Consider the following 17500-nt stretch of genomic DNA (forward strand, 5'->3'; position numbering starts at 1 on the left):
CCTTAGTTCATTCAATAGGATTTGGTTCAGACACTTTTGATATGATATTAGGGGTTTTAATTAAGGGTTGCGTTTGGTATATGGCCTGTTATGACAAAAGGTGGAGAACATGAAATGGAGCCACGCAAGTGTACGACAACGGATAGGCCCGTAAAAAGTCAGTACAAAAACCATGCTTCTGGAAGTGAGCAGCGCGTCAGAAGGAAAAGGCGACGAGAAGGAGAGAGAGAAAACACTAGGCCTGTGCCTCACCTCGCTTGTGGAGTCGCCGGCAGCGCCCTGAGAAGCCAAAGTGATCATGAGAAGATCAGTTTATATGGTTTACTGGGAAGCTCGATTACATTTCTTACTTGTTACTGTCTCATGATTAAATCTGAGGTTTGCTTGACCACGAATCTTACTTACCCAAAACTAAGACCATGAGGGCCCATTACTACTGTCCCCTCACAACCCCATGTTAAGGTTGCACTCTTGGCGGGCATGTGTATTTTCTGGCAAGATAAGAGTGCAAAAGACATTCAGTCATTTCTCCGGATGTGCATTTTACGCTTTACTGTACAATCTTTCCTTTGCTTTAGAGCCCTGATTACCCTGGGAGGGCAAACAGTTGGTGACAATGAAAGCCAGCATCCACATTCACCAAAGTGCTTCTACCTGCTCTGCTCAGCCAATTCCCGACTGCACCGGATATGTCCTGCCCAGCTCAGTGAGGAAGGTGAATACCCACAAGACTGTTTATCAATGACAGAGAACCCTACCCAACCTCTCCTGCCTCTTCTGACGGGAGTCTGCACTGAATCGATACTCTGCCTCACAACACTACCAGAAGGTATGACATCTCCAGCAAGAACTTTATTTGACCGAGGTAAAGATAGGAACTTTATAGTTCTCTTGTGCCCTCATGATCAACTGAACGACCATTTCACTAATGACACCACTTATCTCCAAACATAAGATAACTGGGTATATAAAAAGAAACTAATATCAACCCTTTTCCAACAGTATCAGTGAGATTTAACCATAAAAACAAAAAAAATCTGGAATTATGATTAAGTAAAAGTTCACTCTGAGTAGAGAATCATAATGAAAAATCACAGCGGAATGGGAGTACGAAGATAGCCAAGTGCCATTTTCATCTGACTCCATCTGTTTGGGTACTCAAAAAAAAATTGTCTTAAAGAATGTGAAAAATTAATAAACACCAAATAAGAAAATGACATGAATATATATGATGTTATCTTTCGAAGTGATTCTGACTATATAAACCTCACCTTAAAAATAAATATATTTCTGATAGGGTGAAACCCCCTAAAAAAAACTTATAAGGCTTCTCAAGCTTATGCAAAAATGTTTATGACTAAAGTATCTAAAAAAATTGCATATACCTAAAAATATTTCACCTATGGGCAAAAAAAAATAAAATCAATATTTCTTCTCCTTTATCAAATCAAGGTTTATCTATCATATGTACTTCCTCTTTGCTTTACATCACCCTTACTGTAACCCAAAATTCTTAAATATAGCGAGGCAAGTCTTATCCTTATCAATGTGTGCATTTCTCAACCACACATGGTGTCCCTCTACATTAAGTCAAAACTCCAGATGGACCACTGACCCGAAAAGAGCAATGCACCTGAATTCAATCACGAAACACCAACCCTCACATCTTTTAGCAACTCGTGAGAAAGTTTCCCAGTGTGATCTATAGATTCTTAGTTCACATCTTGGAGCACATCGAAACTCTCTTTACCTGGGGTATGTAGGGACAACAGAATAATATCTAGGGACATAACAATTCACAATTTTGTACTGCCAGCTGTGAGACTTTTACGGCATGATCTTTGGGCCCTTAGCTCTTGTCTGGGAGTAGGGTACATGAAAACTCTCAATTGTTCATTTGTTCATTTGGTATACATCAGACAATCTAGAAGAACATTTCAGAAATTAGCTATTTCTTTTTCCTAGAATTTGAGAACGAATTAAGTAGATTTGCTTAAATGTCAAAAACTGATTTTCGCAAAAAAACTGTCATTTGAATTCTTGGCAGTCACCGGGGAATTTACAACCCACAATCTCTATCACACAACATCCATAACACATCTACATAATCAATAAACATCAATTTCAATAGAATAAAAGAAAGTCGTTGGAAGCTGAGAAATAGCAAATCAATTTCAGTTACATATTGATCCACACAAAAAAATTTAACCATCAATAATTAATGATTACTGATACTTCATAATTCCTATTCCACCTTAAGCTTTTCAATTTCATAAACAGAGAGAGAAAAAAATAATAATTCAATTATCAAACCTAATCAACATCTTTCACACTGAAGATTAAAATGACACTGTAGGCAAAGGCTATGTAACTATTGACATTAATAGGATAATGAAAGTCATGTAAAACTAACTCAGCTAATATTAAAAAATATATATATTCTAAATATGACTTGGAACTATCTAGTGATTTGTAATCATAGCTTGACCTATAAAACGATATTAAATAAATAATTCCCCAAGAACATCCAACCACCATAACCAGGAACAACTAATCCTTCAAGAATCTACAAATAACCCGTAAATCCAGACCAAATCCGGCCCAAAGAAGGAAAAAAATCCGTCCAGGTATTTCCTTCCCAGTCCAACCCCCTGAAGCTACGACTTCGACCTTGTCTCGGCTTTCCCGGGGTCACGCGAGGTCAGGCCGGGTCACGGGTTCTCCGCCAGGTCACCCTCGGCTCCCGGACCCCGGCAGCTCGCCCTCCAACCCGAGTCAAGTGGCAGCAGGTGCGTGAGATAAGAGATATTAAGGCATGAGAAAGGAGGAGGAGGTATGAGAGGGGGCCAGCCACAAGCACTTCCTGGCGGGGCACTGGTCCCTCCTCTCCTGGCACTCCCTGGCACTACCACACTCGTCCCTGCCCGCCCCTGCCCCGTGCTGCCCCTGCCCAGCGCCCCTGCCGTGCCCTGCCAGCCGCCCTTGCTCGAGAAGGGGGCTACGAAGGGGGTAAAATGCCCTACCATGTGAAGTGGCCTCGTCCTCTTCCATGTTCTCACCATGCTTGTGACACTCGGCGGCACCTGGCACGGCGGGGGAGGTGTCAGGCGGTGTCATGTCGCCTTCTGGTCTCGAGGATTGGGATTGCTTTTGCGTGTGTTAGGTGGGGGGTTTGTTAGTGTTTTTGGGCGTAGTTTTTTTATCATTGGTTTGTGTTTTATAGATAGTGGGGGGAAAAGGGAAAGTTATATTTAGATTCCGCTTCTATATCTATCACCAAAACCCTATCAGTCTCATAGATAATCCCCCAAAAATATAATCCCTAATCGATGAAAAAAAATCCTCATCATCATCATCACCAACCCTAAAGATATTCCCCCATTAAAGAAAAAAAAAAAAAACAGAAATCACCCACAGATGTTTAAAAAAAAGACGTGAGTGTGTTAAGCCTCAGAGGACCGCTGGGTGTAAACAGTGAGAGATAAAACTCGTCAATTTCTTCTTTTATTTCGTCTTTTGAGGGGAATTGCAGCCGGATTTTCTGTGGGGAAAGACACAGGATACAGAGGGAAGCAAGAGGATTGATGTCACGTGGTTTTTATTGCGTGTCCTGTTGCAGAACGGGGTGAAATACCTGTGATTATTGGCGAGGAAGGTACGATAACGAGGATGTCTGTGTGGAATCGTGAGTTTTATTTCTTTTTTTTAGTCTAGTTTCTTTCTCTGAGGGGGGAAAAATATGGTGCTTATTTAGAATAGGAGGAGATGGGTGAGATAGGGAACTCGCATTGTGTATGAACTTAAACTCGAAATTGCTTACACATGAAATTTAAAAAGTCACGGTAGGGAAATAATGATAAATTTTGACGTTTAAGATCATTTACTATCACAGCAAAAACCCATTTCCTGTTTTTTTTTGTTTGTTTTTTTTACCCTACTATATACGCTATACTATTTTACTATAATACCTTTACTTACTTTTTACTTTAATGCTATATTGTCTGAGAGGTCTACAGGTTTGATAACCATTGCTAGAGTGAGAAATACAGGCCACAGCCTTTGTGCAGGTTATTTGTTATACCTCATAAAAGGGCTTAACAGGTAATTGTTCCGAAATGGACCACAGATCTATCTTGTTATACATGGTGAAGGTTTGCATGCTTCTGCTGAAGTGTGGAGGCCACTTTGAGGTTGGGACTATGTAAGCTCACATTCATGAAATTTGATAAGTGATTATGGTCTTACTATCTGCTAGCTATTTTCTTATAGGTATCACCTTTTCTTTCTTTCTTTCTTTCTTTTATCTTCAATTCTTGAACCTACAACCACACCCAACTGAGATGAGCTTTGCCATGGCCTCCACACCTCTAGTGCTCCGTTAAAAGCTAACGAACTTCCATTCCATACTCTTGGCGAGATAGAGATTGGACTGGTTCCTCATTTGACAGGAAATGACCAGGATAGTCTACAACCTCTATCTTGTCTAAATATGCATTGTAGAGGTTTTCAATTGATGCAGGTTGTTTTATATAGCTATTAAGTTTTTTTACGGGTTCCTGAATATCGTTGATTTGTTTTTTCTTTATCTCCACACAGTCCTTGTTTTTAGATTTACCTCTTTTTTTTTTCTTATGTGCTCCTTATGGGCATTACTTTAACTTTTCTCAATGTTTGCACAGCCCTATTCTGAACGTTTAGCCAGGATGCTTCTTTAACCCTTCCGAGATGGGCGTCTTAAGTTACTTCTGTTTTCTTTTACTTTCTAGACTTATGTATGAAATATGAGTCTATGTATGATACATTAGTAAAGGGATACTAATTAGCATATTGGTATGATGGGTCATTATGACTGAATGAATGAGTAGCTTGTAATTTCAACAGAGAAATGCCATATGGAAGTGATCTGACCCTGCAAGACTCCTCATTGCAGAAGGGTTAAGCTTGTTTGTATTGCTCATTGACATATTTATTATTTACTGCCTTAGAATATGATTAAATAGCTTCTTTTTTTCTCAATCTGTGTTCTGGTTTAGTGCTTTTTGTCAACCTAGAAAATGACACAGACCAGAGGAAAATTTGCTGAGATGAAATAGAATTCTTGACTTTTATGATGATATACAATTAGAGGGGGAGTAAATTTCAAAAAGGCAGATTGATAGTATGATAACAAGAAATTTAGATGTGATTTTTAGATATTTATTGTATGTATCAGGTTACAGGAGATCTAGTCTATTCCAAATTCATTTTTGTCAAGGTGTCAAGGTTTATAGTCCTAGTTCTTTCAAAATTATGTTTAGAAAATGTCTGCTTTAGAGATTTGCATTACAAGCCTCTGAAAGGTTATATATTTTTTTCTCATTTCTTTTCTTTGATTATTTATTTTCTAGTTATAAAAAGATCTTTCCTAGTCATATTAGAATAGGTGAACAGCCCACATGATCAAATATAGCATTGGTAGATTTACAAAAATAATTAAAAGCATTCAACAAGAAAAGTCAGAGTGTATATCACAGCTTTTAACAAATCGTTGCAGATAAGTCACAAGTATGGAGAGGCTACACAGAATGGAACTTGCGGCCCTGAAGACGGAGGAAAAGGTAGTGCGCGAACTGATGGAAAAATACAAGAATACTCTCATTCGCCTCCAGGTATGCAGTTATAAACAAAGCCTATTTACGTGAAGAACTTTGTCTTATATTTGTATTATATGTGCATGGGAGGAACCAAAAGGAAGTCCTGTACGCAGTTATAAACAAAGCCTATTTATGTGAAGAACTTTGTCTTATATTTGTATTATATGTGCATGGAAGGAACCAAAAGGAAGTCCTGTACATTATAATCTGAGCCGAGCACTAATCACTTCTGAAACCTGATACTGACACCTGCTACATGGTCAAGATAACAAAGCATAACTGATTCCCCTTTCATTTTCTCTCTCTTCTTTTCCGTGTCTTCTTCGTCATCAAAAGGTCGAAGAGTTGACGATTATGCACCAACTCGTGGGCAAACAAGACCAGGAGCTGAAATCCCGAAATGCCACCCTCGTGGACGCTGACGTGGATTCTTCCTACCAGCAAGTCCAAACCGATGAGGTGTGCCTTGCCTTTATTTTTATTATGATTGTTGCGATTATAATTATCATTGTTGTTGTTACTCTTCTGAAGTATTGCTGTGTTATAACACTATTGATATTCCTCTTTTCTTTTCAGTTTATTCATGAGTATTAACTTGCATTTTTAAATTTGTTTTTCTAGGATGAATTTCAGAGTTAACTTACGTAGAAATGACATTCCTTTTTTTTCCTTTTTCTTTCTTTCTTTCTTTCTTTCTCTTTCTTTCTTTCTTTCTTTCTTTCTTTCTTTCTTTCTTTCTTTCTTTCTTTCTTTCTTTCTTTCTTTCTTTCTTTCTTTCTTTCTTTCTTTCTTTTTCTTCCTTTCTTTTTCTTCCTTTCTTTTTCTTCCTTTCTTTCTTTCTTCTTCTTCTTCTTCTTCTTCTTCTTCTTCTTCTTCTTCTTCTTCTTCTTCTTCTTCTTCTTCTTCTTCTTCTTCTTCTTCTTCTTCTTCTTCTTCTTCTTCTTCTTCTTCTTCTTTTTTTACTCAGAATGACTCCAAAATTAATGCACAACATTTACGCGTTTACAGATGTTGCCTGTGAGCGTAAGTGAGGGCCCAGGTCCAAGTGAGATCACCATGAAGGAACTGCAAATTAACCAGAGTACACTGAACTTGGATGCAGCTCCTCTCATTCACAGTAAGGACATGAATGTTCATGTAAATTAAGGTCTAAAAGTATTTCTTCATATAATTTTTTATCTGTTTAAATTCTGTTAATTTGTATGTTTGGGTGTTTTTTGTCCAACAGAACTGTTGTGAAAGTCAAAAAGAAAGCTATAACACCTTGTTGTGGTTTGTACTCTACTTTTTACCTTGCAGTTGTGAGTGTTTTTTTAACTTTACCTGGACAGATATACATAGTTTTTTTTTCAAAGTAGGAATTATAATCTTAGCAGGTATTATAACCACCCTTTTCCTTACAGAACTTTTTTACATTATCCCCATATCATCCTCTTTGACATTTAATGACATATTCCAATTTCTTCAGGAATGCTCCATGACTCTGAAATATATGAAGAGGAAGAGGAGGAGGAAGAAGAGGAGACTGAATTACAGTAGCACAAAGACAAAAATAAATGAATCCGAGATGTTTGTTGTAAGCGGTTTATTTCATATGGCCTTCATCTGCTCATCATCAGCTGTATCTGAATCACCTGTTGTTGTTATTGTTGTTATAAGCTGTATTATATGATCATTGTATTTGGTGTAGACATAAACCATTAGCAACTGTATGTTCATTGTCATAATCAGATGTGTTTTTTTGTTTGTTTTTCATCTTTGTCTTTTGTTTAGCAATCAGTATTCGTATCTAATTCTAAATTGAATTTCTATTATTCAGGACCTAGCAAGTGATTTAGATTCCAGTTACACAACCCACCTTCAAAAATTGTCTGACAGCATGAAAAATTCATCCATTAAATCTTTCATTTCCATGTCAGTGTATGATAACCTTCATTCATTGTATAGTCTGTAGCGAGGACTGTAGCTTGAAAAGTATTGGTTTTGGAATAGTAACTTTTTAATGGCTCATGAGATTGGATTCAAATTTGCCACCAGAGCCTAATAATGAAACTCATGTCAAGTTCAGTTTGGTATTTAATGCACCAATGCTTTTATGAGTTATGGTACTTTTTCAATGTGAATTTTGTGCCAGTGTGGAATATACCATTGTAAGTCTTAACCCTATGGCAACGGTGCGTCACACCCGTATGACACAGCTAAATTCCCGATGCCGGGGCGTCATGCCAGTGTGACGTTTCCAATGCAATATTGCAATGGCCCGGCATAGGGGTTTTCACTTATCGCCGTGCCCCGTTGGGAAAGGGTTAATATAATCAAGAATTTGTATTCCACAAGAAAGAGTATTTGAATGCAGGCAGGATATCCCAAGTTATTTATAAATATATATATATATATATATATATATATATATATATATATATATATATATATATATTTTTTTTCTTTTTTTTTCTTTTTTTTTTTTTTTTTTGTGTTTTTTTTTTGTGATTTTTTTTTTTTTTTTTTTTTTTTTTTTTTTTCTTTTTTTTTTTTTCTTTTTTTTTTTTTCTTTGTTTCATTTAATCCTAGCATTATTTTTTTCCACTTCTTTCCCCTCCTACTGAGAGTACATTTCTCTCATTCCAGTATTCATGTTAAAGAATAGGTTTTCAGTACAACCTTTTGTCATAGAAATATTAATAACTTCCTGACTCTAGTTGCCACAGATTTACTTGGCCCAGAAGCTACACCTTTTTTCAATAGGTAATAGCCAAATAGTTCACATACAGCATTTATGTTGCAATTCACTCATTCACATCAACCCCTTGGTGCCGGGTCACATCTATAAAAACATATATGGTAACCCACAAATTCCCTATAGATTTATCCACTCTTTCCCATCCATCTGTTTGCCAGCTGCAAGATAATTCCCATACCCATCACCTTTAGTTTGGCATACTTGTGGGTCAGCCATGCTCTAGTGTCGGTCAGCACAGAGGCAAGGGAGAAGTTTCATGTAATGTGGCTTTTGTATTTTGATACTAAACATTGAGAATACAAATTGATTGATATTAAAGCATTTAGGACCTCAGGAAAGATGTTAAACATGTTTTACAAACAGTCGTAAGTCATAAGCAACACCATTTTTAAATAAAGTTTATTCATTAAGAAACTTCATGCCTTTATGTGATATTGTTTAAAAATGTACTAAGGGCTAAATCCTTCTTTTTTTTTTTTACACACATACATACATACATACATATATATATATATTATACACAATAGCTCTGATTATAAACTATGAACACCTAATGGATGGCAACAAGAACATTATATATGAATCCTGTCAACTGTCTTCCCTATAGAAGAGGAGTATCTGGGCCCATTGAGTATACAGAAACTAAAAGACTTTCATTCACTTGTAAACTACTGATGATATGTGATATATTGTGCCCTGTAAACCCAGAAAGTCATTTAGGATAAGAAAAAAAAGTTATATTTTTCATAATTACATTCCAAAAAAATGTGTGTGTATATATATAATATATATATATATCAAAGATAACGTTTTGTTTCATTGCGACTCTTCCTGATCGTTCAAGACTCTGTTCATGACTGCTGTTTCAACCGCTCCAAAGGGATCATCGTTATATATCTTGTCCTTATGAACAGCCAACATCATTTGTATGTCACTCATGCTGAAAAATAGAGAAAGAAAAGTTTAGAAATGCCGTGAAAAGATCAATAAGGAAACATATTCCTATTCTTGAGATGGGTATTTGGAAAAACAAATATAATAATGATTATAATAGTAGTAATAATAAGAAAAAAGAATATTCAACCTGATAATTAAAAATGTGTATTCATCATGAAAACAAAATCAACCACTAATAACACAGTGTTGTGAGTAAGATGCCTTTTTACTCACAAGTCTTTCTTAGCTGCTTTCTGCTTCTTAGAACCTGTTCCCTTCTTTGAGTTTTGGTTTGGTTTGTTGGCCTGTGCAATCAGTTCTTCTAGTGTCGGCAGAGCATTGAGCATGGGATGCAAGTCTCCAACTATTTTCGTCTTTTCGCGTTTCTTCCGTTCCTTCTCAGCCTGTTTGCCTGCCTGGATGGCATCGATTTCTGCCAAGAATAGGAATGGTGTTTTTTTTTAGTGTTAGGAATATTATGTGGTACAGAAATTAGTAGATACATTGTCCCTTACTCCCTGAACTTAAACTGATTCAAATTTGGGAAGTTAAGATGGATGGTTTTAAAATCCTTAAATACCCGTAAGACTTCTAAAATACAATTCACCTCATCATGCTAAGTGTATTCAATCATGTATTACAAGAAAATAAATGCTCAAAGTATAAGAAAATCACTTATAGTATCAAACAGCAAAAGGTTTTCAAGTTTCCTGCTAAACTAACAGATAAGAACCAGTCCACTCCCATCCTTTGTGCGATAGAATTCAGGAAATTTGACGCAACTATGACAACTGATTTATTCTACTTTCCTAGACTCTATAGAAAGTTCAGTTGTGATAAACAGGCAGTAGAATATAAAAGCTGGTAATCAGCTTTCCCTGAACAATTTTCTGTCATTCACCTTGGTACGTGAAGAATCATCGCAGCTGAGTTACCACATGAACTGATCTGTGATTGTGAAACCTCACTTGCCAGCCATTACAAGGTTATCATTGTGGGTTATTTACATGGATTCTCGAAGGATTAGTTGACTCTTAGAACCTGAACCTAAGATGAAAAGTAACTTGTATCTAATAATATACTTACTTTCTCTCAACTTTTTGTGTACACAAACTATAACATTTTAAATTCATGCTTTAGAAGCCAAGTCTTGAAGCTGTCATTAAATACCAACTACCAAGTCACTGACATTCATTAATTTGTTATAATAATCTTTCTATCTCTATTTGTTAACCCAATGACGACGGTGCGTCACACCCGTGTGACACAGCCAAAAACTCCCGTGCCGGGGCGTCATGCGATAGTGACGATTTCAATGCAATATTGCAATCGCCCGGCATATGGGACTTCGCGTAGAAAGTGCACCCGTCGGGAAAGGGTTAAGAGATTAACTATAGCAGTTTAACTTGATATCAGTTTGAACATAAAATAACAGGATGGCTAGAACTTTATAACCTATAACTCAAAGAATAAACTAAAACCTTTTAGAATCTAGGAAACTTATCAGCTTATCCAAAATTCAATAAACAATACTCAAAAATGAAATACAGTCTAAAAATAAAATAATAACTCATATAACACAAACAGAAAAAAAACAATGAAAAAACAATCATCATTATGGACAAATAATTACTTTTCATTAGTTCCTGATGACGGTGTTTTATCCTCCCCTTCTTGATCCTTCCTTTGCTCTTCTGGTCCGTGGAGGCTGCGGCAACCATCTCGGCATCCATCGCAGTAGTTTGTCTGGCTCCTCCTAAGTTGATCTCTAGGCCGGCAAACATGTTTCCACTGAGGGTGAAAAGCAGAAAAAAAGTCAAACTCCACAAATACTAGAGTTATCATATATTCATTGGTATACCATATACTGATAATATTCTGTTACTTTTACTAGTCTGGATAATGCACATCATAAACAACCCAAATAAAATCTTTGTAAATTCTTGAACCTTGACGACGCACAAGAATTTGCAGGTAAAAATGGCTCCAAAAAAAATCATATCGTGCGACTAACCTTGACTTTCCGCCCTCATCTGTTTTTTTCTTCACAATTGGCACCAGCTTGGGAACTTCTGTACCTAGGTCCTCATTTTCTGTCGCTTTTGAAGCATTCTTGGAGAGGTTTGAGTGGTACTTCTGTCGAACTCTTCTCACTTTTCCCATGCTGCTCTGATCCTGGTTTCTTTCGGCTGAGGGATAGAGTGAGGGAGATGAAGGGTGAGGGCGAGGGGAGGAGAAGGGAGGGAGGGGAGGGGAGGAGAAGGGAGGAGAAGGGAGGGAGGGGAGGGGAGGGAGGAGAAGGAGGGGGGGAAAGATTATTTCATCTATTTCCACACTTTTAAAGGCAACAATTATCATGATGGAAAGCCCATATATAATTATTAATATCCTTATTGGAACCTCTTGTACCATAATGGAAATGCTTCAAAATGTTCACATATATATACATACTATATATATATAATATATATATATATATATATATATATATATATATATATATATATATTTATATATATATATATATATATAATAATAATAATATTAATAATAATAATAATAATATTAATAATAATGATAATAATAAAAATAATAATAACAATAATATTAATAATAATAATAATAATAATAGTAATGATATTAATAATAATAATAATAATAATAATAATAATAATAAATAATAATAATAAATAAAAATAAACATCAAATATATATGCACATTACCTATTTCTCTTTTTTTCCAAGTTTGCTAAACATGATTCTGTACAAAAATCAGAGATCAGGGAAAAAAGTGCCATTTCAAGTAAACTTATATACAGTATCTCAGATAATGTAGTTAAGGATACAGTTCTTAATTTCTATTTGGTAGATGTATACTCTAAGAGGGTTATAAAAGTACTTACAAGTAAAATTAAGTTTGGTTACCAATCTCGACACCCATACAGTACTAATTACTTCAAGTGGTCAGCTCATGTTAATGTATTCAAAAGGATGGGGATATTCTAAAGTCCTGTGAGTGGGTCCTGTTAGCGTGTCCTATGAGTGTCCTTTGAGTGTGTCCTGTGAGTGTGTCCTGTAAGTATGTCCTGTGAGTGTCCTTTGAGTGTGTCCTGTGAGTGTCCTGTGAGTGTGTCCTGTGAGTGTGTCCTTTGAGTGTCCTGTGAGTGTGTCCTGTGAGTGTGTCCTGTGGGTGTGTCCTGTGAGTATCCTGTAAGTGTCCTGTAAGAGTGTCCTGTGAGTGTCCTGTGGGTGTGTCCTGTGAGTGTGTCCTGTGAGTGTGTCCTGTGGGTGTGTCCTGTGAGTGTGTCCTGTGGGTGTGTCCTGTGGGTGTGTCCTGTGAGTGTGTCCTGTGAGTATCCTGTAAGTGTCCTGTAAGAGTGTCCTGTGAGTGTGTCCTGTGGGTGTGTCCTGTGAGTGTGTCCTGTGAGTATCCTGTAAGTGTCCTGTAAGAGTGTCCTGTGAGTGTGTCCTGTGGGTGTGTCCTGTGAGTGTGTCCTGTAAGTATGTCCTGTGAGTGGGTCCTGTAAGTATATCCTGTGAGTATCCTGTGAGTGTGTCCTATGAGTGTGTGCAAAATATTGCAAGATAAACCCTAACTGGTAGATCTTGCAAAAAGTACCCCATCACTGATACTGAATATAGCTTGTGATGTATGCTGACTACATATAATTATTTCAATCAAAGCTAACCAACAATAGCAAAAATATTAATCAATAATTGTGATTTATCATCAAATAAATCTTGCCAGAATATGCGTAAAAGGAGCTTTGCTTGCCTTTGCTAAAGCACTGTCGGCAAAGGTAAATATTGAAACTCTGCCTTCTCTCAAGGAACTATAATATAAGTCCCTACATAAAGAACAATAGGGTATGACCCCTTGAGATATTATATGTCTCAGTATTTGCATGTTGTAAGCATAATTTATCATTAATATTTTTCTCTTCCATGTTTACTCCTTGGTATACCTCATGTCCTTCCTACCTATAAGGGCAAATACTGTCAGTATTACTCATCTAAGACAGAAAAGATATCAATTGAAAGTAACCTTTAAGACAGAGAAGATATATTGAGATTGAAGCGGTTTCATTGAGTTCATCAACTTTTTTACCTCATTGTCATTAACTGAATCTAACCCACGATTATATGCTCATATTTTACGCTTTAAGTGTTACGTATCTTTAGAAGTATTGCTTCTCTTTTATATGTATCACTGATTTAACATTAACATAGACAACAAATAGTGGAAACATGGCAATTCATATTCATATTCATAAAAGTTTCTCAAACCCGTGAAAAAAATTGACGATTTCGAAGCCTCCTATAACCTCTTCTTAACTTCACACTAAAACAACACTTTCTACAGATCTTCATGCATACACAAAACAACCGCCCTTTCCCCTATACATTACTATAAAAACATCATACCTCAATAACAGCAACACGCCTCAATATCCATCCTTTTTCCAAAAAAAAATTGCCAGAGGAAGGAAACGCACGTGTTCGCCGGAACCAAAACAAACCTGCTGATCAGCTGATTGTGGGCGGAGCTAAAGAGGGACAGGTCATGGTTATTTTTATCAATTATCAATATATATTGATTGTGTCTTTCTCTTTTGAAGTAGAAGGAGGGAATCAATCGTGTTATCGTTATCACAGTAGTAGCAGATGGAGATCGAGAGATGGTAGAGATTGAGATAGATGAGTTGTTTTATCACATGGATATATATTGGTGGGCGTGGATGACAGAACCATGTAATGATTCAGTGGCAGAAGAATAAACTTAATAAATGATCGGTTTATTGAAGAAGAAAGAAGAGACTATATCTATTCATCTTCGTTATGATGGATCCAGCAAGATTTGTTTCTTTTTGCTGTGACATTTTCTTTCTTTTTTTCTAGATTTTTTATTTGTGTTGGATGACCCCATTGATAAATTAATCTACCAGATCAATTGAGGTCATGATTTATCAGACGTTGGTTAACTGAACTTCACAGAAGTCTTTGCATCCTTCTCTGACTATTTCTTCCACTGCAGTCTCATTTGAAAAGAATTAAGACTATTTTACTTCTCCAGGTGGGGGAAAAAATCAGCATGGGTGATTCTGATTTTTTTTTTTTTTTCTGAACATCCAGATAGTCCAAGGAGATAGAATAGCCACGTACAGAAGAGAGGAGAGAAATTCATAATGATTTTATCATACATATTTTCACACACAAAAAAAAAGTTAAATAGCAATCATGACTAATGGTAATTACAACTTTTTGTTTTACTTTCCCATCCTAATACGTTGTCCAATTTCTGTATCACGGGTTCATAACCGTTTACCCTTAACCCCATAGTTATATCAACCCTTATCCCTATAGAATGATCATTTATTAAAGTTTATTCAGTATAATGACGCTGTAATGAATATTATCAAATGGTTCAAATCATAGTGACTTTATTAAGCAGAAGCATAAACATCACAGATAATTTGCAATACAACACAAAGTAGGAGTGAAACTGTAGTTATTTTATTAACACCTGACATGGGACTTCATTGTGAAGACATGCCTGTTTAGTGCAAACTACTTTATCAATTCGAGAACCAGTGTTTGACAGGCACACTCGAAGGTTATGCTCCACATTAATCCGTGCTCGATTTTTGCTTTTCATCATATTGAACAACGTTGAAAATCACTGTTCATATCGGTAAGAAATGGGGAACATTAGAGTTCTGAGTAATATTAACTGCAGCAGGGTAAACCACTCATTTTGGTACAAAACTTGGTTAGGGAAAGTGTTTTAAATGCATCTTTGGCAACAGAGTCGGTTATAAACTCTTGGAAATCTTTCACTTTATCTGGGAGAAGGTGCATACTACCCCTTTATATCTCTCTCCCCCTCTCTCTCTCTCTCTCTCTCTCTCTCTCTCTCTCTCTCTCTCTCTCTCTCTCTCTCCCTCTCTCTCTCTCTCTCTCTCTCTCTCTCTCTTTCTTCTCTCTCTCTCTCTCATCTCTCTCCTCTCCTCTCTCTCCTCTCTCTCCTCCCTCTCTCTCTCTCTCTTTCCCTCTCCCTCTCCCTCTCCCCCCTCTCCCTCTCCCTCTCCTCCTCTCTCTCTCTCTCTCTCTCTCTCTCTCTCTCTCTCTCTCTCTCTCTCTCTCTCTCTCTCCCTCCACATTTAACCGTTTGAAATACAGTGTCTATAGTCTCAGATGGTGAGCTTTCATTCCCGTTTTTGAACTTAATTTTGGTCGATTCCCAAGACTGACATCCAATAATATCAATATTTGCCTTCAAATAAGTCTTCCTCCAAATAGAGTAGTCCTGCGGAAATTGATGTCCCTTGTGGATGCCCTTTTAAGGTCCCCCTCGTGTACTTAACATCGAAATATTCAACCAGTCATGCACAGTCGTTGGGTGCCTCCTCGGCTGTGGCTGACATGCAGTCTTTGATATCGGTAGCAGGCAAGAAGGCCACAACATCCAGTTTGTCACAAGAAGTCCGCTTACGATGCCAAGTTGCCTGTGTTAGATGGTAGAAACACCCCGAAAGTGTATATATATACATATATATATATATATATATATATATACATATATATATAAATATATATATCGGTATATATATAGGTATATATATACATATATATACATATATATATATATATATATATATATATACATATATATATATATATATATATATATGTGTGTGTGTGTGTGTGTGTGTGTGTGTATGTGTATGCAGGTGTGTGTTTATATATGTATATATATATATATATCTGTGTGTGTGTGTACATATACATATGCATGTGTGTATGTGTGTGAATTATAAGAAACCCTCTAATTACCTCCGCCTTATTACAAATTTTCTTAAACCTATATGGAGATTTACCCTCAGAGTCCCTACCCCCACCCCCTCCCCCTTTGCTTCATTGCTGAGAAATTCTTCGATGTAAATAATTCTAATTTCCACACACGCACATCAACGCGTGCTCATTACAAGCCTCATAAATATCCAAACATATCCACAAGAACGGAAAGCCAAGACGAACCATCTTGACAATCCTGTCCTCAGGAGCCAGAGCAGACTATAGGGAAGGTCACCTCAGCGAGTGACAGAGGTAGGTCATCTCCAGAATTGCCCCAGCTGGGAAGCAAGGTCAAGTCCTGACCTTTCACCACGACAAGGTGGTTCGTTCCTCTTGCAGGGGGAGAACGAGAGAAGAGATTTGTCTTCTTTGTAGACTGGTTTTCGAACTGTTTAGTATGATGGCACACTAAAGGGGCCCGTACACGTTCAAAAAAAGCGTCAAAATTTTACATCAAAATTTTGACGTGTAACTCCTTCTTCACAGACATGGCGATCCTGTCTCCTCGTTAGTCACTTGCGAACTAAAAAGTTTGATCAAAATCTTGACAGGAGCCTACTCACGCATCAAAAATTTGACGACTCGTCAAAAAATACCAAACGGATTTGATCAATCAAAATTTTGTTTCAAATCTCTTTTTGACATCAAAACGTCCTACACACACTCAAATTTTGCATCAAAATTTTGATATCAAAATTTTGATGCAAAAATTCTAATTTGACGCTTTTTTTGAAAGTGTATGGGCCCCTTAAGAAACAACTAATATTTTGGCGGCACACTTGCCCTGTGATTTATATATATATATATATATATATATATATATATATATATATATATATGTGTGTGTGTGTGTGTGTGTGTGTGTGTGTGTGTGTGTGTGTGTATGTGTGTGTGTGTACGTGTGCGTGTGCATGTGCGTATGCGTGTGTGACTGTGCGTGTGCATGTGTGTGTGTGTGTGTGTGTGTAGTATTAGACTTATTCTCCCCGATCAATGTGAGGAATTCTCGAAACCTAGCAACATTACATTATTTTCGCGGCACACCAAGGAGATAATGGCGGCACACAACACACACTTTCAGAATCACTGTATAGAGTGTCTGCGCCTAGAGAAAGGAATGAATGATTTACGGGTCTACATAAAAGTGAAGGAGGTATAACGAAATATATGATTCAGTTAAATCAATTAGAAGTTGTATATCACAAGGCATATAGTACTCTTCTAGTTGAACGAATTACGGAACCAGGAATGATTCACTATCCCACTAACTTTAGTTTTGTAAGCGGTCTATATAAATAGGAATATTTTCCAGGAATTAATAAAAAAATATATATAT

The 17500-nt window shown here is 36.8% G+C and overlaps 3 protein-coding genes across 7 annotated transcripts in view; 1 reads left to right on the forward strand and 2 right to left on the reverse strand.

Annotated features, from left to right (window-relative positions):
• LIMK1 (LIM domain kinase 1) overlaps positions 1 to 3090 on the reverse strand; it is a 36438-nt gene extending 33348 nt beyond the window's left edge. The window contains exons 1-2 of one of the 2 annotated variants that reach the window (XM_086542742.1): positions 3024 to 3053; positions 253 to 279 (exon numbers count right to left, since the gene is read on the reverse strand). In XM_086542742.1, coding sequence (XP_086398868.1) covers positions 253 to 279; positions 3024 to 3051 — 55 coding nt within the window. In that variant the 5' untranslated portion in view covers positions 3052 to 3053. Of the gene's footprint in view, positions 1 to 252; positions 280 to 3023 lie in introns of both variants that reach the window. The other variant, XM_086542733.1, reaches the window with a different exon arrangement.
• Positions 1 to 7345, forward strand: part of LOC122246127 (uncharacterized) — a 9484-nt gene extending 2139 nt beyond the window's left edge. The window contains exons 2-7 of one of the 4 annotated variants that reach the window (XR_015191470.1): positions 101 to 292; positions 668 to 829; positions 5534 to 5648; positions 5970 to 6092; positions 6642 to 6750; positions 7102 to 7345. Coding sequence is in view for 3 of the 4 variants with exons in the window: in XM_086542764.1 (XP_086398890.1) it covers positions 5547 to 5648; positions 5970 to 6092; positions 6642 to 6750; positions 7102 to 7172 (405 nt within the window). In the remaining variant the exon portion in view is untranslated. Of the gene's footprint in view, positions 293 to 667; positions 830 to 3427; positions 3686 to 5533; positions 5649 to 5969; positions 6093 to 6641; positions 6751 to 7101 lie in introns of those variants that run through there. The other 3 variants (XM_086542764.1, XM_043004452.2, XM_043004451.2) reach the window with 3 other exon arrangements.
• A 1413-nt stretch (positions 7346 to 8758) lies between these two features.
• On the reverse strand, positions 8759 to 13841 carry LOC122246126 (ribosome biogenesis protein SLX9 homolog). Its single transcript, XM_043004450.2, has 5 exons — positions 13735 to 13841; positions 11324 to 11498; positions 10943 to 11100; positions 9544 to 9742; positions 8759 to 9313 (listed from the first exon to the last, which is right to left on the reverse strand). The coding sequence occupies exons 2-5, from the start codon at positions 11470 to 11472 to the stop codon at positions 9190 to 9192; spliced, it is 630 nt and encodes a 209-aa protein (XP_042860384.1). The 5' UTR covers positions 11473 to 11498; positions 13735 to 13841; the 3' UTR covers positions 8759 to 9189.
• Between the last annotated feature and the right edge of the window lie 3659 nt (positions 13842 to 17500).

This window comes from Penaeus japonicus, unplaced genomic scaffold, assembly GCF_977035675.1.
Source record: "Penaeus japonicus unplaced genomic scaffold, GWHDUDI00000001_assembly GWHDUDI00000001, whole genome shotgun sequence".
NCBI classification, from domain to species: Eukaryota; Metazoa; Arthropoda; class Malacostraca; order Decapoda; family Penaeidae; genus Penaeus; species Penaeus japonicus.